This window comes from Filicampus tigris, chromosome 1 (genome assembly GCF_054856515.1).
Source record: "Filicampus tigris isolate MCC_2025a chromosome 1, RoL_Ftig_1.0, whole genome shotgun sequence".
Taxonomy (NCBI): Eukaryota; Metazoa; Chordata; class Actinopteri; order Syngnathiformes; family Syngnathidae; genus Filicampus; species Filicampus tigris.
The window spans coordinates 22776442-22796236 of record NC_141217.1 but is presented as its reverse complement, the minus strand read 5'-3'; the positions used below and the strand labels follow the sequence as shown (position 1 = coordinate 22796236).

Below are 19795 nucleotides of genomic sequence, written 5' to 3'. Positions count from 1 at the left end.
TTTTTCTACTCTCGAAAAATTCTACAAAAAACACACACACGCATATATACCTGTCGATTCGCAGTTTTTAAAAAATATTTTTACGTGAATGGCGTTTCCGCCTTACAGACATATATATATATATATATACATATATATATATATATATATATATATATATATATATATATATATATATATATATATACAATGTATATATATATATATACAATGTATATATATATATATATATATACAATGTATATATTTATAAATATATATACACATATATACACATTATATATATATAATGCGATGTCTGTAAGGCAAAACGCCATTCACGTAAAAATATAAAAAATTGCGAATCGACAGGTGCCGGGGGTCCACTGTATCTATTTAGCAGTGAGGGGAACTGGTGTTCTCACCAAACATTGACAACATAAGACACCAACAACAACATAAAACAAGAACTAGCATAAAGCAAATAACTGTCTCTGAGGTGTGAGCATGTGCAATGATTATAAAAATGATCCGAAAAGATGTTTTAAAAGAATATTTAAAATTTAAAATAGTTGTTGCGTTTGTAGCTTCGATATCCATCTTTATTTGTTTAGTCAACGCAACAGCACAACAACACAACACTTCAGTAGTTGCGGTATGCTACTATCTATTTATTCCATCATCAGTCCTCCTGCTCTTCTGGACACACACACAACCGTAAAGGGGATACAACCAACCTACAGTGTCCGCGCGTAAATGAGAAATTTTACGACAGTGGCAAAATACATATAACTGCAGTAAACGGAACATATGACATCAAACACAAAACAAATATAAACATATTGATGTTTGAGCATATTATTGAACACAGCACTCATTAAAATAAAGAATATAATGAGAGCACATAACTTAATACTGAATAAATTTAAGAACCAAGAAAAAAGAGAGTGAAGTCTACTCAACAAAGATTGCCTGGTAACACTATTGGTAGCCTGTGATTATTCTAAAGTTTCGCTAGAACCAAAACCAGAATTTGTTTAGAGAACGTTCCCTGTCGGTTATGCGGAAGGAAGCTTAATTAACAAAGCCCAACGTTTACCATATAACTGGTTACCTGTGTATGTAGTTGAAATCATTTTAATACAAAGTAAAGGCTTTGTTATATGGAAGTACATTCCCACCAGTAATAAAAAAGAAAGAATGAAAACGAAAAAGAAAAAAACGTTGCTTGGGCACGCACCCATGGGTGTGCAGTTTACACGCGCAGCCATAAGATTACCCCATGTGCTGTGGCGACATCAGGTGGTTTAACATTGAAACAGCACCACTAAAGGTAGTTAAACTCCTGAGTAATTTACAGTGGGTACGGAAAGTATTCAGACCTCTTGACATTTTTCACTTTCGGTGTCATTGAAGCCATTTGCCAAAATCAAAAAAGTTCATTTTATTTCTCAGTAATGTACACTCAGCAGTCCATCTTGGCAGAAAAGAACTGAAATGTAGAAATGTTTGCAAATTTATGAAAAAATACAAACTGAAATATATGGTCATAAGTATTCAGACCCTGTGCGCAATATTGAGTAGAAGCACCCTTTTGAGCTAGTACAGCCATGAGTCTTTTTGGGAATGATGCAAAGTTTTTCACGCCTGGATTTAGGGATCCTCTGCCAGGTTGGATGGTGAATGTTGGTGGACAGCCATTTTTTGTAATGAAAAACACTCCCACACCATGATGCTCCCACCACCATGTTTCACTGTAGGGATTGTATTGGGCAGGTGATAAGCAGTGCCTGGGTTTCTCCACACATACCACTTAGAATTAACACCAAAAAGTTATCTTGGTCTCATCAGACCAGAGAATCTTATTTCTCATAGTCTGGGTGTCCTTCATGTATTTTGGCAAACTATGCAGGCGGGCTTTCATGTGTCTTGTACTGAGGAGAGGCTTCTCTCTGGCCACTCTACCATAAAGCCCCCACTGGTGGAGGGCTGCAGTGGAACTTTGTGGAACTTTCTCCCATCCCTAACTTCTTCCATTTGAGGATTATGGAGGCCACTGTGCTCTTAGGAACATTGAGAGCAACCTTGAGTGCTGCAGAAATTATTTTGTAACCTTGGCCAGATCTGTGCCTTGCCACAATTCCGTCTCTGATCCCCTTGGACAGTTCCCCCGACATCAAGATTCTCATTTTCTCTGACATGCACTGTGAGCTGTAAGGTCTTATATAGACATTTCCTAATCAAGTCCAATCAGTTTAATTAAACAAAGTTGGACTCCAATAAAGGAGCAGAACCGTTTCAAGGAGGATCAGAAGAAACGGCCAGCATGTGAGTTAAATATGAAGGATCGCTGCAAAGGGTCAGAATACTTATGACCATATAATATTTCAGTTTTTCTTTTTTCATAAATTTGCAAATAATTCTATATTTAGGGCGGCATGGTGGCGACTGGTTAGCACGTCCGCCTCACAGTTCAGAGGTCGTGGGCTCCGGCCTCCCTGTGTGGAGTTTGCATGTTCTCCCCGTGCCTGCGTGGGTTTCCTCCGGGTACTCCGGTTTCCTCCCACATTCCAAAAACATGCATGGTAAGTTGATTGGACTCTCTAAATTGCCCCTAGGTGTGATTGTGAGTGCGGATGTTTGTCTCTGTGTGCCCTGCGATTGGCTGGCAACCAAATTCAGGGTGTCCCCCGCCTACTGCCCGAAGACAGCTGGGATGGGCTCCAGCACGCCCGCGACCCTTGTGAGGATAAGCGGTATGGATAATGAATGAATGAATGAATTCTACATTTGTTTTTTTTCTGTCAAGACGGGGTGCTGAGTGTACATTGAGAAATAAAATGAGCTTTTTTTTATTTTGGCAAATGGCTGCATTGACTCAGAAAGTGAAACATTTCAAGGAGTCTGAATACTTTCCGTACCCACTGTAACTCCCCCAGTGGTCACTTAATGTGAAAGCACACAAATTCACAACTTGCTGAAGGATTTGAAAGATATCAGGGTATACTGTGAAATCCAGCTAAACTATTCACCAGTTTGAATTTCTCATTCCAGTTCAGTAGTGGGTGGTAGTTTAATAAAACACTGTACCTTGTTCATATTAGCTTTCTATACAAAAATGCAGAGCTGGGCATTCCGTATACCGTCTATGTGACGGACCTGTACGTCTATCAGTCACTGACGGACACCTGTTTCGGTGACGGTTGACGAATGACGGGTAACATTTTAAAATAGAAGGACTAAGCATAGTCAGAAGCCCCTTTATTTAATCTGTCATTTGTTTGTAGTCCGTCATTAGTCTATTTTCGCGGCTGGGCTGTGGCGAGGAGCAATAGTGAGTTGTAGTTGCCTGGGGGACAGATTTGAATGATGAACCAGGCTTCCATGGAGCAGTGAGTCACTCTTTCTTTTCAAATATCATCCATAGTCAATTTTTGCGATGAGGCTTCAATGGCCGCAGCGAGGCTGTGAAAGATCGGTCGGACTCGCTGACGGAAGCTCGTTTAAAAGTAGAGGCGGACCGGACTATAGACAGGTACTATTCCCCCCCCCGGAAGAAAGGGGAATGATGGACGAAGGAAGGGTACCCACGCTGCTGACGGACGCTCAATTTGTAGTAAAATGCCCAGCTCTGCAAAAATACAACTGCACCCGGTGCAAAAACAAGGTTTAACGAGCCCACAACTGTGGATGTTTCCTTCATACAAGAACAGACAGCCCTCTCCTAGTCTTTTGAGAAATTGTAAAAGTTAATTAAAGAAACAAAACAAAACATGTTTATTGTCTTAATTCTTTAAGAACCAAAATACCCAGAAATTCAGAATAAACCCAATTACACTTGTGACACTTCAGAAACACATCTGACTATTAAAATAACCTTAAAAATATTACACACAAAGATAAAAACTAATTCAACTTTATCCTTATTTTCTAATGCGAGCAACTATGAGTTTGGGCAGAGGCTGGAAAAACGAAACCACAACAATTTACACTTAACTCACGTGTGCACTGAAACCAACTTTTGAGTCAACATTAAACAGCTGGTTGCCGAGTCCACCACCACACACAGTACACTTGCTCATACATATACAAATACTCAAAATAGCCCCATCAGTCACTATGTATTCTGAAGTTAATATTTTTGTCACATTAATATGCAAGATCAGTAAGATTGTATGTCCATAGAGTATGTACAGTATATATACACACCCACACACATATATACATAAATACAGTATACATACATACATATATATATATAATACATACATATAAATATATATACATATATATATATACACATATATATATAATACATACATATATATATATACACATATATCTATACATATACGTATATACATATACGTATATACATATATATGTACACACATATATATATATATACACACACATATATATATATATATATATATACACACATATATATATATACACACACATATATATGTATACATATATATACACACATATATGTATATATATATATATATATACACACATATATGCATATATATACACATATAATATAATATATAATTTAATATATAATATATATAATATAATATATAATATATATATATAGTATTATCAAAATTACTTCGGAGTATTGTACTGGCATAAAACTTTAATAGCTGGTTCAAAAGTCATAGAAAACACTGAACATTCACTGAAAATCCACCTTGTTTGACTCCAAGTTAATAAAACATTTGGATCATTTTCTGCCTGCTTTACTGACTGTTCCCTCAACTGAGCCACTTCCTTAAAATGATTGGTAAATGTAAAGGCTGGATTAAACAAAGCGAAATAAAGTGGAGTGAGGGGAAAAAAAAAACCCTGTTCGATGTGCTTTCTGAAAAGTAGCTTTAAAAACTACTTTTTTCCCCCCTACTTGGCCAGTGCTTTTCCACACAATCACAAAAGGACTAAATATTATTGCTGGAGAGACGGAGGAAAGAGGGAAATACACCCATAAGAACCCTACTGATTTAAAGAGACTTACATAGACAAAAATGTGTCTCTGTGGTGTCCACAGGCGACATGAGGAAAAAAATATTTAGTATCTCCCAATAGGGCAATTCCTTGAAAAACTAAGTCAAAGTCCTGAGACAAAAGTTCAGGGTCTCATGAATCAGTCAGTGAAAGACACCTTGGGAAGGTGTTGGGCTGAAAAAAAAAAAGCTCCATGCTCTAGCGACAAAATTCATGAAGAGTGGCCTTATGTAAGGAGTCAGTCATCAGTGTTGACATTGTGTCAGACGGTGCCTCAGTGCACACTCCCATCTCTCATGAGCAGCTGCTTGGAGTTTGAAAGGGATGGCGAGATTTGGATAATTATAGCTTCATGTTGCTGAAGTCCTTGGACAGACTCCGCAGGTACGCATCATGAATGGCTCCAAGGAAGGCTGGGTCGTTCTGGATGGTGAAAACATGAGTCATGTTACGAACTGAGATGCAGAGATGCCAATCCTTATCATCACCTCTCAGGAACAGTCTTCTGGTTTACTACGATTTTGTCACAAACATTTGCGTCCGAGCCAAAACAACAAACGCGGCGCTAGTAAGACTTTGAACAATATTTTCATTATTTATTTATTTTTTTTCGAATAGTTTCGAGCGACAAATATTGACAGCTTATTTAGTTTTGATTTCAGTTATGATTTATTCAGTGATGTCTCGGTACTTAATTTCTAAACATTTAATAATGCAGTGATATTTTACAGAATGACATAAGAAATATCAGCTTGTATGGTTGTTTAGCAAAATTTAATTGAAAAAAAAAAATAGTAAAACAAAATATAATATAATTTTGACAACAGTTATTGTGCAGATCTCAAAAGCCAAATCAAAACTGGCCACTGTAATATGCAAACAAATAACATTGCCGATATAAATATTTACTATATATTAATGTACTTTTAACCTAAGAGGCCCCTCCTCTTCTTGTCTGACATATGCGATAATTTATACATTCATTTATGGTTATCATTCTGTGTGGCTGTGTCTTCTATTTTCTCTCTAGACACTTATTAATTTACTGTAGTGCAGCATTTTATTTTCACATCACAGCGCTTCGTGACTGTTCACAATATCTTAGCGCTGGTTTAGCATGGCTTAGCCATAGCATTTTGTCCTCTGTTAAATACTATTCATCCTACTTTCATGTTAACTTATACTTGATACTTGTCCTAAAATTTGCTTATTTGCTGCCATGGATGCCATGATTAGGGATTTTTAGAGGGACGACAGCTGTTTAGCTACCACGTTAGCCAAACAGCCGTGGATTTGCGGAGCTGCGAAGCTACTTTTGTACACGGGGGGGTGATGCGGTGACATCGACAAACATTATTGTGATAGGATGGCTTATCGAGTCCAACTTTTAAGTCAGGCTTTCAAAATCCGAATTACGTGGATTTATTTGCAAACTCCAAGTGAATGTACCGCATGTCGTTTTGTCATTTCCGCAATATTTTTTACCTCTGCGGAACAGTGGAAAAGATGGCAACTGCCCATTACAAAATATGGCCAAACCGGAACACTTGGTATTTCTGAATATGATAAAAAAATTGGAGAAGGCCCGCTAGCATAAACTGTAGTCGTGTAGTTCTCTATTTCAAGTCAACCGGGCTCTGGCCAGACTAGAGATGATTCAAAACTCGTCACTTAGAATGCTGTACCTTAATCAGGTGTATGAGAGTCTTCTGGAGCTGAGCTTTGTTGCAGGAGGGTTGTGGGGCCTCCATAGACCCCGCAGAGGTGGTTGGGAGTTCTGAGGGGGGCGGAGGGACTACCGCTGCAGCTGCCTTACTGAGGGACTGCTGGAAGGCACTGGGGGAGAGAAGCACAGAGGAATCCGACCCAGAAATGGCAAGACCGGGACTCATAGGGACGGCCTGCAAGCAGGAGGGACAAAAAAGTGCATTCTGAATAACACACAATGAACTAACACATCTGTAAAGAGAGGTTGACAACTCACTGATAGAGGTTTGATCAGGTTTGAGGCTTTAGTGAGAACATCCATATCTTGTGTGAGCTGGAGGACTGGTTGGCTCACACGTTCTTGGAAGTTGTGAGGTGGCACCAGGGTGCTCGGCAGGAAATTGGGCGCTAGGATGGGTTTGTGGATTTCCGCATTCAGCGACTGGACCGATGGTTTGAGGGAGCCTAGTAGCTCCTGCTCCAAATAGGCACGGGAAGCCGCTGATGCCACCGCGGACCCAGCGGGAACAGTTTGAGTTTGGGAACCTGCTGATGTCACCATGAGAGGTAAGACGGGGCCAAGAGATCGGGGCTCGGCGCCCGGGCCCACCGGCTGGAAAACAGTGCTTGGGTGTAGGGCATAAGATGCTGGGAGCAGGCTGCGGCCTTGGTGGACCTGGTTTGACCCGGGATCCTGGCTAGCGAGGTGGGGAGGACAGAGAGGGTTTTGGTGGACTGGAGGGGGATAGGTCTGGTTCTGGGGGTAGGTTACCGACGGCTCGCTGGAAGCAGTGGCGGGATTTGGGGTCGGCATGGCAGGCAGAGATGGGTCCTTAGGGATGGATGAGCTGAAAAGCTCCTCGACTGTGATCTGCTTCACCATTGTATGAGTCTTCTGAGGGGCAAAGAAGACAACACGTGAACAGTCAGGTGTGTGCGGACCTTAAGCATGTGTGACACTTTACCTCTATAGTTCATTATGGGCTGTACATTCTTTCAAAGTATAATAAAACCATTCACTTTCTACAGGTCCACAGTGTCACAAGGATAAGAGAGTGTGCAACAAAAGGCAATAAAGCTTTGGACTGCCTCTATGCCTGAGGTCAATGTGAAGGGAACACTTCTTGTATATTTTAATGTTTAAAAAAAAAAAAAAAAAAAAAAAAAACGTACACTGCATGTTATTATGGTTATCAGAGATGGGCATTGACCGGTTGTAATGCGCTTTATAAATAAAATTGTATTGTATTGTATCTATCCGCCTATGACGGGCGGCCATTTTGCAGGCGATAAACGATAACTGTGAAAAAAACAAAACAAACAAAAAAAAAAAAAAAACGATTAAGCAATAGCGGAAGTGGATTTTCACCCGTCTATGTACTTGTCTATAACCTGACATTGATGATTATTGTTTCGTTTGAAGCAGGTACGTTTTTAAGATTTACCTCAGGCATGTTTTTGGTCAGCTTAATGGGTCTTAATAGTGTGCCGCGTGACATCACATCGAGCGGGTCACAACATAGACTGTAGACAAGTATAGATGCGTGGTCGACGGGAGCGCTGACGGAAGCGCATTTAAAATGATAGACGGACCGACCGATTGGCGATTACCATTTGGTCCGGCCCGACAAAATGGCGGATGAACGAACGATGGAAGGGTACCTCGGCTGTAGGCGGATGGTGATAAACGGACCGCGAATTTTTTGTAAAATGCCCAGCTATGATTGTTATATTTATTGTGTTTATGTTTGATCTTATGTGCAGCACTTTGTTACAGCTATGTGTGTTTTTATTTATTTATTTTTTTATTTTTTAAAGCGTTCAATAAAAACAAAGTTCGAAAAATATATAATTAAAATCACAACGTTTTGGTGAAGAATTGGCGTGTGACATTTTTTTTCAAATGTGCTTTTTATCATAAGAGCATAACGGGTGACTAGAGTGTAAATGTAAATCTCATCTTTAATAGTTAGATCAAATTGAATTTGAACAATGCGGGTCAGAAGCTGCTTAACGTAATCCTGTTCTGACCCAGAGTTTGCAACTTGAACATTCTCATTGAACATTTTCAAACAACTATATCTAGTAACTGTAATATCTCATCAGAACAATTTATAATTTGTAGATTTTATGGATTAAATGTCATTGCCGTCCTATTTATTATTTATGTATGTATCATGCACTGCATACCTTATCAGGTGGCTGAGAACTGTGGACGTGGTCTAAAGCTGACGTTGCGTTCAGTTCTGTAGATGCCACCGCATCGCCAGACTGAGCCTGCGTTTACAGGCACAAATATAAGCTCAACTACAATTTTCAAATAAAGTTTGTGTGTGTGCCCTGCTAATAGGGTTGCGTCAGGAAGGGCATCCGGCGTAAAATGCTTTGCCAAATCAATGCTGCGAATCGAGCGTGCACTTGATCCGCTGAGGGGAAAAGCCAAAAGGATAACAACAATTTTCAAACAAACTTTAGAGTACATCAGGTATAAAGAGTTAGTGCATAGCCTTAAAATTTGGAGAATTTAGAAAGTTGATTCTTGTCCATGTTAATTATGTGTTGTTTTGTGTTAAATGTGACATTAGGTCTGTGTGACATGGCTACAAAGATAATGCGCCGTTCCCACACATACAAACCCAGGCATCGATATTATTGAGCCAACTCACCTTCTGGTATTCCTCCTTGGCTTTGCTAAGCAACTCCAGGATGTCCCTGGGCCGTGCTTCGGCCACACCATTGGGCCGCCGGAGCTCCGCCTTCTCTGGTGATTGTCTTTGGGCATGCTCAGCTTCTAGTTTTACAATTCTGGGGAGAGTATGTGACATGGAGTACAAAAGTGTGGACACTGACACACAACCCTAATTACTGCATTATGTAAGAATGCCCAAACCCTATAACACGGAGTGACTTGTATTTATTTTTTTTTTTTTTTCCTTCTTCACGATGCATTTTTTTTTTTTTTTTTTATTACTGGTACACTTGTAAAAGTGATACTTGCAAAGAGAGTACCCATATTCCAAAAAAAAAAAACTATGGGCTTAATTCACACTTACTTCACCATGAGCTCTGAAATGCGCTGGCAATCCCTCTTGTCATAGAACCAAATACTGTAGATACCCACTGCAAGAAAAAGAAAAGACCACATATGGCTGCTTTTAACTTGCTTTTGCACATGCTCAAAACATGTTACAGTGTTGATGAAATGCTAGGTGACTCGCCTTCAGCAAGTCTCTCTCAGCAACATGCCCAAGTCACACAACTTATTTTCGAGTTCTCAAATTCCGTGTTCAGGTTATACCGGAGATAAAGTCTTGTTCGACTTAACAAGATTAAATTGTTGCGTTGAACATTGCCTGTCATGTTTAATGATGGTGACAGTTTGACCTTGGAATTATTTCTAAAAGCATAATTTGACTGAAGGTTAGATTGTGTATGAAATTAGCACAGTTCAGTGGCACCTCTATATTTTCATTAGATGCTAAGAACTCGATCTTCAAGCATATTTCACTCATGTGTGTCTGCTCCAGGCTATGCATGGTGATGCTGGTAAGTCCCTCAAGAACCTAATGTTACCTAGCAACCAAGGTGTTGGCGTCCTGACAGCATCACTATTGTATCCGAGGGGACTATAGGGACAAGTAAACAGGAGTATGTGCATTTAAACTCTCATTAAACACCTTCCTGTAGCTCTGAGTACACATCAGCCTTGGGCAGGGTGTCAGAAAAAAAAAAAAAAAACAATATGGCGAGGATGCTAACTGTGACTAAACTTGGACTTTTTGTTCTTCAATCGTCAAGCGTCTACTGAGACTTGAAGAGAATCTCAAGATTCTGTCCGTTTCAGTCATTTTACGATTCAGAAAAAAAACCCAAAACAACCAGGCTGCTGAGAAACAACCAGAGGAATACAGTCTTTCGATTGAGTTTTTAACAGACTATTGGGATTCAAATGGAGCCCAAAACTCTGCCACTGCAGTGACGCTGGAAGAGAAGCTGGCGGAGTCTGAAACTTAATCAGAAGTGACATCATGTCTTCCATACCAGGCAGGTTGAAGTGCAAACAAAGCCCAAAGGGGGAGCACTCGCCATTGACTTTGACCTTGGCTATGCTTTTTTTCCTGATAAGCAAACAGATGGGGAACCGCTCTAATTCTTTATTCGTCGCCTTGCTGAAACTGATCTTCAGACTTGCAATAGACTCCCTTGGTGGGAGCACAGTCAGCTACTTTCTGAAGTTTTGACAGTTTAATAATATGACTGGCATGAAATCTAAAGAAAAATATATATGAACTGGAAAAAGCTGTCACACTCAACCGGAGGACTACCTTGTATGGAATTGGAGCTTCAATAAGGAACATGAACAATTGGGGCCAAACCATGCCAAACCTCAACCATCATTTGGACCCGCGTGATGTTTTGAGCAGTGACGTCTCCTCAGAAGTTCACCTGCCAAATACAACTCAAGCCAGCCGAGAGACTTCAAGCAAAAAGAAGAAATGTATCTAAGAACACTGGGGAAGTGTTTATTTGGCCTTTTCAGAGGTACTGGCATTCTTTTTTAATTGTGCAGGAGATTATTACGGTATACAGCATGTACAAGTTACCATTGCCTATACAACCGCTGGCATGCTTTATAAAAATCTGGAGTTGAGAGACCTTTGGTAGCTTAGCAACGCTGCTTGATATTCCCACAGAGGACCAGTGACATTTTCATTAGCACTTGAAAACGTGATGAAAATTTTAAAGCATTTTCATTTCTTCTTGGGCAAATATTGAATTAATAGGGAGATAAATAGATCCATGACAACAAATATCACAGGAACTGCAGGTTTTAAGAAGACAACATATTCCAACAGAAATCCTCCACTGGTAGGTTATTTTACATATAATTGATCAATAATAATAACTGTTCCCAAGATTTTTTTTTCTTGAAGAGGAAGTCAACACAGAGATTTTTTTTTTCAAGAATATGTTTTATGCAAGCCCACTCGTTGAAACAGGGCATTCTGATTAATATCGCGTTTGTGTAATAAGTGTTAATCCACTCGTTTTTAGCCATCTCTGGGGGCGGCCATTTTGTATTCTGTCGACTGAAAACCCACAAATCACAACTGCTCACAACGACCAATCACGGCTCGGATGCAGAAAACAGGTCAGCCGTGAGCAGTTGTGATGTGACTTCATTGTGAGCAGTTGTGATGTAATTTTCAGTCGACAGAAGACAAAATGGACCCAGAGATATATTCCACAAATACAAAATTAATCAGAATGCTGGGTTTCAACTAGTGGGCCTGCTGGGAACATATTCTTGAAAAAAATATGTTTGGGTTGACTTCCGCTTTAATGCACTGTTTACTGTTGAGGACCCTTTTGCTCTAAGACCTTGTTCAGTTTGTCTGCCCCAAATTACATTTCTGTCATTTCTGTTGTATCCGTTTTGATATTGCGAAGTCTGAACAGCGCACATTCCATAGAATCCAATTTGAGTAGGTTGCATCCCAGATCACACAGGGAGGTGGTTTGGCATTCAATACAGATGGGAGTCTGGCGTATACCTCTTAACCCATTAAGGACGAGAGCGCATAACCGCGTTTCTACCACTAGAGCCGGGAGCGCTGTTGCGTCTTTCTACCTTTAAAGCCAAGAGAGCGGATACGTTTGTGTCTTTTTTAATCAAATTCTTGATCTCTTAGCCAATTTAATGCATCAGAATATACACGTGACGCAGAATTTTTTCAAGCCGTAGACTAATGGCGGCCGCCGTCGATCGCCGGGAGCTCTGAAATAAGTAACGGCAGTGATATATAGACGACGGCCTGGCTAACCTGTGACTCGCAAGCCGCATGCGGCTCTTTGCCCAGTTTCATGCGGCTCTTAAAACCCTTTTCGCTCTAAACTTGCAGCTCGCCGTTTTCAACCCCTATTCATTGTGTATGTGGAGAGGGGCGGCACCACAGAATGGAGCTTTGCTGGGCGGCGCTGCGCGTACTCGGACATCTGCCACATCGGCAAATCCCCTTGGATTGATACATATTCTACTTGACGGTGGGGCTGTCGTGACGTCAGAAAGCTTTTCCAAGAGGAGAGGGGCTGGAAAGCTATTTTACTGCTATTTCGGCGGACTTATTTACAAGTAACGACAAACAATGGAGGAAACCTTGATAAATGAAGTGCATTTACTGTATTAACTCTCAAAGATACATCTTGTCTTCTTTTGATTTGCCTTTTTAAAATTAGCAAAGACTGCGCATTCTTTTGTAACAATAAAAGATACATTTTGTAAACCAGTGGAGAAACCCTAACTTTTTACTTTCTGGTCGGCTACTAAGTCAGCGGTGCCAAATATGGGCACTTGCATGATAAAGGGCTTGTCCGAACGCAGCGATTAAACAGATTACATTGGGCAAGCGAGGTACCAGATACGTGCATCTCACGCATGCACTTTGACGCAAATGAGATGGAGGGAAAAACATTGAGTAATGTTGCAAAGTTCACTTTCAAAATGGGAGGGAAAAAAAATACTTTAACATATTAATAGTCATTCTTATTGGAACTCTCAACTTAACGTATGTTCCCTGTAAAAGAAAGTGATTCAGTTGAATTTACAGAATACATGCACGTCACGGTGCATGTTTAGGATGGTACCACCTCTGCCTTAAATTTGAGCCAGAAAAAAAACTGTTTTTATTTTAAATCCACCAAGAGCCTCCTTATGTTTGACCTTAGAAATTTGCCTGTGTCACTTTCTCAAAAATATTACACTCATTACAAAAGGCACGCTGACACAAAATATTAATGTATTTGATTCCAAATCAAATTGTGTCATACATTTTTTACACAAATATAGTATCTCTGCAGTACACAACCAGTTGTAAATTCAATGTAACACGATGGTGGGATAAATTTTCTCAACTTACAGAGAAGTATCGGACTGTGTACAGTCGTACTCACTGTTGCCATTCTTGTAGAGAAGGAAAGGTTCCTGCAGCTGGAACTCCAAGTCTTTGTTGATTGGCTCGACCAGGTTCTCTGTGCTCAATCGGTTCATGATGGTGAAGCCATGGTAAGGGGAAGCGGACCTTGGTAGGACAAAATTTATAAACATTGGAATCATTTTCCATTGGTTTAGATTATTTGTTTGCACACAAAGTAGCCAGCACAGATGTTTTAAAGGCAGGATACAGTATACAATTATATTCAGATGAAAATGTCATAGAGATGTATTCAAATTATTATACTCTTACCTCGTATAAACAAACAAGGTGCCCTCAATTTCGGTCTTCTCCTGTAATCAGTCAATTAATTGAATTAATTGAGTCAATTAAAAATAGTTACGTTTAAAGAAAAAAATAATTTAGGCATATAACACATCTGTGACATGCTTTGACAAACTACCCCAAAGGATCAAGAATTTCAGACGTGTTTTACAGCACATGGCATGATGAAATCAGCTCTTTTTAGGGGCGGATTATTTAGCGGGGTAGAAGTGCAGAACAGCACGCTTGCAGACATCCAGACACATTTTCAGATATGTGCATTTAACTTAAAAAATACTTACTTGTTGGATTTCACACATAATAGGTGGGTAGGAACTGCAGATCAGATACAACTATTTGTATTCAAGTCATACTATATGTCCCCTTCAATGTAAAACGTTATACTATCTGACAATTACAGTTTTAAACCAACAGTGCAGCATTATATTGAAGTGCATGATATACTGTATGTCACGATTTTTTCTCACAACCTGGAAACGCATTTGATGCATTTTTTTTAGTTTACTTTCCACTGGAACGCTTAGACGGACCTCGGAGGCTCCAAAAGGGATTCCAAGCAGTCTGGAACCCAGCATTCGTGTTCTCTCTACAAAACCTCAAAACAATGGTGCATAACAGTAGCCAAAGTAGCGCATATAAAGTAACATCGCGGTGATATTGTGTTATCTATTGTATGTGTTATTTATTGTATTTGTAACAATATCCCTCAAATATATACTGTGCAGTTATTAGGCAACTTAACACAGCTCACAGTGTTGTTTTTACCCAGAGTTAGCTTCGACATGCCATGTTAGTTTTCCGAAGTCCGGGTTTCTTTACTCGCTCTCGCTTTAGTTTTTGTTTTACAAACTCACCCATTCGTTGGCTTTGGAGTTGAAGTTGTAGAGGGCCACCTGGCCGGTAACATCCAGCAACGTGTTGATGTAAGGGTCTTGTCTTTGGAGAGCCGCTAAGCTCATCATATGTCCAGCATTTGCGGTGTCCATCTTCGATGCGATTGTTGCTCCCGCACGGACACATTTCAAAAAAGCACGTTTAACATCCGCTTTAACCGGAAGTAGACGTTTTTCAAACTAAATCCAGTACACACTAGTCTAAAAAAATACACCGGTACTACTGCATTTGAATTTTTTGCTCAAGTAAATTTTAATTCTTAAATGTATCACAACATCACAGAAATGCACTGCAATACTTTTTTTTATTCGGGGGGGTGGGGGGGGGGGTACATGTACAGTAGCTGTCACCTGGGAACCGTCCTGCATAAAGTGAATAGTGTTTGTGTACTGTACTCTGTGACATTAGTTGTAGTGGCAGGCTTTCACGCGATAAGGGGGTTTTCATTTCAGGGAGAAATCACAGTTAATTAGTACTAATGGAATGATGGGAAATGCACTCAAACTCTTACCCATAATCAGAACATTTGGTCAATGCACAGTGTGCCTTGTCTCAGTTAAATTACAGCTGTGTCTGCTTCACCGTTTCTGTTGAGTGGACACTGGAGCAGGGATTATAATGGAAGGATTACGCGCAACCGGTTATCCCTCATACAGGCACAGGTAATCCAATCACTGGTAACCTTCCAGCGCGGCTCGGACAACTCATTTTCTCTGGAATAGCAGCACAGTCAAGGCAACGAGGCACTATGAGGTCTCAGTGGAAAGGCAGGTGACAGAATGCCTTTCATTATAAGAGGAAGACCCCTGAGGGGTAAGTGGTTCATTTTGATGATCTGAGAGAATAATTTCTTACTTGATACAACTCTGAATGTGTTTATTTGATCAGATGGCCTTTGACTCCGAACAACTATTAGGTAAAGATATATCAAGCAATTATTAAAAGAGTTTAGTCTCAGTTAAAACATGAATTACTGAATACATTGAACAAAAGCCTTTTTAATTCATACCTAATTGAAAAGAATCGATAGAAAAAGGGAAGCTTTCTGTCTGCGTGTCTTATCCCAGTGAGTGGGCGTCTTAAAACTGTTTCCTCTTGCAGGCAAAACAAATGGGTTAGGGGTTATTTTTATTGTACCGGAACATTGAGATTTTATTATGATCTGTGAAAATGCTCTAAATATTTTTACACGTTATTTTGAAACAGCAACAGGTGCATTAAAAATGTAGGCGTGTTTTTATTTTCTTGTACGTCTAAATATGCAGCACGCCATAGTGATTTGCTCCAGCTCGGCTTCTTTATGGCCAACAAATGACTGACTAAGGGTGGTTCAGGTTCGGTTCAGTGTTCGCAGAAGTGGGCTGAGGTTGCGTTGCCCTCCTCCCGATTCGTGAGCGCACAGACACCCGGATGTGGTCAACATGTTTGTCGCTCCTCGCAGGGTTTCGCGCTCGGAAAATGTTGGGAATATAACTCAGGTTAGCCTCGGATATACTCTCCAACGATGAGTTGGATCTGACGTGGAGAATTTCCACGTGGATTCGAGGATGCAAGGAGAAGATGCACTGTCAGAAGGTAATAGTATTGAACAAACTGGAAAAACGGAGGAGAGTTGGTGCGCTCTTTTGTGTGCGTGCTTGTGTGCGCATGTATGTGAGCGCGCGCGGGTCGGCGTTTATTCACCATACTGGAGAAAATGAAAGGGCTATCGCGAACTTTTCAGATTTTGACATTCATTTTTCATGTCGTCCTTTTGTGTATATATACTATACCCGTTACCGTGCACAGTATTATTTAAAATGCTTTGTGCGACCTCCGAAAGGAACGGACTTAATTCCGCAACACCTTGCAAAGACACGACACTAGCCCCCAAAAGCCACCATAGAAAAGTGATTAACAGTTGTTATCCAACGTTTATCACCACTATACACAAAACAAATGTACATGTTTATACCCCTCTGGCGATTACATGAGATAAAGTAATGACCTAATGATTTCAAATTTAAAAATACACGGTGTCTCTCCCTTGTATTTTTTTGCAATTGCTCTCAAAAAAGCATGACTGATTTGATCAACAGAAGGTACTGTACAACACAATTACCTTGTTAAGCAAAGTGTCTTATTAATAGTCACTGACAGTAGGCTAATGGGAGCTACTGAAATGTGCAGGCATGCAGCGTGGATTCAGTTTCCCATTCAGTGACAGTCTGAATGTGAGTGTCAATGGTTGTCTGTCGCAATTTCTGCCCTGTGATGACTGCTGACTAGTCCACGGTGTAGTCAGCTAGGTTCTAGTTCCCTGTGATCCTGGAAAAGATATGTGGTATAGCAAATGCATGTGTGGATATTTAGTTAATGTCAGAGCTTCTTTTTGCTCCAGCTGCATCAGTTGTCTCTTTAATAGCCAGAGCATATTTTATTAGACTGTATTTAGACTCGTTTTTTCAGATGACATGGTATCACAGTATGCTGCTGTGTGCCAAAGAGATGAGTCGAGGGCACCGACTTTTTAACGTTTTGACTGTTTTTGACTGGTTTAATTGTTAGTTTGAATTACATAAAAATACATAAAACACACACAATCGCTTTCCACAGTTTGTAGAGGGTGTCCTTGCAAGAAAATGTAACATTTTGGCCACGGTCCGATGAAAGGTATAAGAATTTATTTTGTCTCTGCCCTGTCCCAGTCTGTTTGCATTTGTGCTTGCAGTGTGGCAAGCACACTACTACTGACCACATAGTTAATCAAATGACACTCGGTAGAGTGGAAACTTATTGTGTGTCTATCTGACTTTGTATTTCTGCGTCCTTTCACTCTCCACTGTTCCAGTTGGACAGTTGGGTTAAAAATAACACAATTTTGGGTCAAAAATGGACCAATCCACTAATTGGGTCAAATTGACCCACCTTCTTGAGTTGTTTTTTAAAAAACAGCCACTTTTTTGGGGGTTGTTTTGCACAAAACTACAATTTTTCAGAAAGTTGGGTCAAATTGACCCAAGTAGTAGATCGGTCCAATTTTTTACCCAAAATTGTGTTATTTAACTGTTTTTAGGGTGTCCTTTCTCTGCTGTGTGGAGCATCTTCACAGCCTGCCCTAAGTTGCCAAGGAAACAACCTAGGCCCACCGCACATCAAGCAATGCGGTGGACTGTCGCACTGTGTGTGGGGTTCGTCAACTGGTTTTCATAAGTGGCAGTCCATGTGTGATTTCAAATGTGAACAGCGTCACAATGTTGCTGATGTAACAACCAATCAAAAATTAGCCTTTGTAAAAAAAAAAAATATATTTATAGTATATAACAATATGGCTAGAAAGCAAAGTGTGGAGAGTATTAGTCGCCAAAATGTACAGATGTAATCAGTGAATGGGGTGATTAACCATTACCAAGAGCAGGGGTGCCCACACCTTTTCAGCCTGAGAGCCACTTGTGACATGACGGAGTCAAAATGATCTACCACCTACTAAAAATGCAAAACACATTATCTATAAATATATTGAGAATGATTTTTATATGTACCGTATATGCTGGTGTACCTTGCATGACTGCATCAACCTATATAGCACAATACAACACAAAAAAAAGTTTTGTAATTACCTTACTCTGACTTGCACTGAACGGAATCAGCCAACCAGTTGACAGTAGCTGCTGATAGCCAGCCTCAAGCAGATTTTCAGCAACAACAATCCGCCCATTCACTTTATACGCATTCGGCGCGTATAAAACAAGTCAACTTTTTTGCACACTATGCTAATGCTATCAATATTGCTGTCTTCGTAAAGTTCAAGAACTGTACAAAAAAAAAAATGCCGAGTCAACAGGACGCTGTGTGGCTGTGTGTGAGAGAGACGTAGTATGCCTGATGCTGATTGGCTGAGGCAAAATGGCAAAAAGGTTGACTTGGTTTACACGCGCAGAATGAAGCAAATGGGCGGGTTTCCGGTGCTTTCCTCCGCGTCCCACCGCTCCAAACGCATCATTCGCACCGCCCCGCACGCAACCGCACGAGCTATATTGACTCCAATTAAAAAGCCCCGCCAGAAACGCTCGAAACGCAGTTGATGTGACCGTAGTAATACAGTAGTGAAGATTTTCAGTTTTTTTGTTTTTTCTTTTTTCTCTATACTAGACTCTTTCTATGGTCATTGCACGAACAATTGTTTAATCTCCCACCAAGAGTTTTGTATTATATTGTATTATGTGAATAAGAATAAATAAATAAAAAAAAAACAGTAGTGAGGACGGATGATAGGCTGGCGATCTAACCACAATGCCTTTCGCGATCGACGTAATGGGCACCCCTGACCAAGAGCCTTTCATAATATTCACTCTCTCTCCTTTATTCTCACCTGTTTCCTCTCTTTGTGGCAATCCACATCTTCGAACCATGTTTATGTAGTTCAGACAGCACAGTATATTTTATGTGAGCCTCGAAACATAATACGGGGTCATATTTTTTCTGTCGCAGTATGTTGGTAGATGTGCTGTGCTGAATCACTTGGTGTTAAGGCGAAGGGTTGCCTAACTGTAATTTATTCGTGATTGTACTTTGCTTGCATTCAGTTGCATCACTGGGTGTATAGCGGGCCTTAGCAAGCATGAGTAGCATGTGCAGTTTGAAATTGGGCTCCATTTAGGCTCCAACAACATGACTACACGATTGTGTGTGACATACTGCAACATGGAAAAAGACTGCAAATAATATTGTTGTTCTACATCGCCGCATCTGCTAGATGAAATTTTAATTCATTTAGGAATGTATGTATATTTCAGGCACCTTTAATTCACCACCAATATTGACTCAAGTTTGCATTTTTGGCAAAACAGTGGGCAACAGAATATTTTTTTATTTAAATTCTCAATTGAAATAAAAAAAAAAAAAGTTGATTTATGTGTTAGTCCTGCTAATGAGGATATTGCATA

At 40.1% G+C, this 19795-nt stretch overlaps 2 protein-coding genes across 16 annotated transcripts in view; one reads left to right on the top strand and one right to left on the bottom strand.

Moving 5' to 3' along the window:
- Positions 1 to 4507: 4507 nt before the first annotated feature.
- dcp1a (decapping mRNA 1A) lies at positions 4508 to 18591 on the bottom strand. 2 transcript variants are annotated; one of them, XM_086027048.1, is made up of 10 exons: positions 18471 to 18591; positions 14831 to 14983; positions 13944 to 13984; positions 13651 to 13778; positions 9753 to 9819; positions 9366 to 9504; positions 8890 to 8976; positions 6977 to 7591; positions 6678 to 6893; positions 4508 to 5415 (listed from the first exon to the last, which is right to left on the bottom strand). In XM_086027048.1, exons 2-10 carry the CDS (start codon positions 14960 to 14962, stop codon positions 5335 to 5337), a joined length of 1506 nt encoding a protein of 501 aa, XP_085883174.1. In that variant the 5' UTR covers positions 14963 to 14983; positions 18471 to 18591; the 3' UTR covers positions 4508 to 5334. The 2 variants fall into 2 exon arrangements, with proteins under 2 accessions (XP_085883174.1, XP_085883165.1); XM_086027039.1 differs by having other exon boundaries at positions 4509 to 5415; positions 6977 to 7594; positions 18471 to 18588.
- cacna1db (calcium channel, voltage-dependent, L type, alpha 1D subunit, b) overlaps positions 15513 to 19795 on the top strand; it is a 68484-nt gene continuing 64201 nt past the window's right edge. For 4 of the 14 annotated variants that reach the window (XM_086026946.1, XM_086026940.1, XM_086026932.1 and 1 more), the window contains exon 1: positions 15515 to 15683. In XM_086026946.1, coding sequence (XP_085883072.1) covers positions 15650 to 15683 — 34 coding nt within the window. In that variant the 5' untranslated portion in view covers positions 15515 to 15649. Of the gene's footprint in view, positions 15684 to 16150; positions 16446 to 19795 lie in introns of those variants that run through there. The other 10 variants (XM_086026979.1, XM_086026968.1, XM_086026985.1 and 7 more) reach the window with 6 other exon arrangements.

Bases quoted from the DNA above. Each gene is read 5' to 3' on its own strand.
- dcp1a (XM_086027039.1), bottom strand. From the start codon at position 14,962: ATGGACACCGCAAATGCTGGACATATGATGAGCTTAGCGGCTCTCCAA. The intron at 9,820-13,650 runs GTGAGTACGACT...TTTTTCTTGCAG, and splicing joins TCTCTACAAGAATGGCAACA to TGGGTATCTACAGTATTTGG. The intron at 5,416-6,677 runs GTACAGCATTCT...TTCACCATCCAG, and splicing joins CTCTCATACACCTGATTAAG to AACGACCCAGCCTTCCTTGG.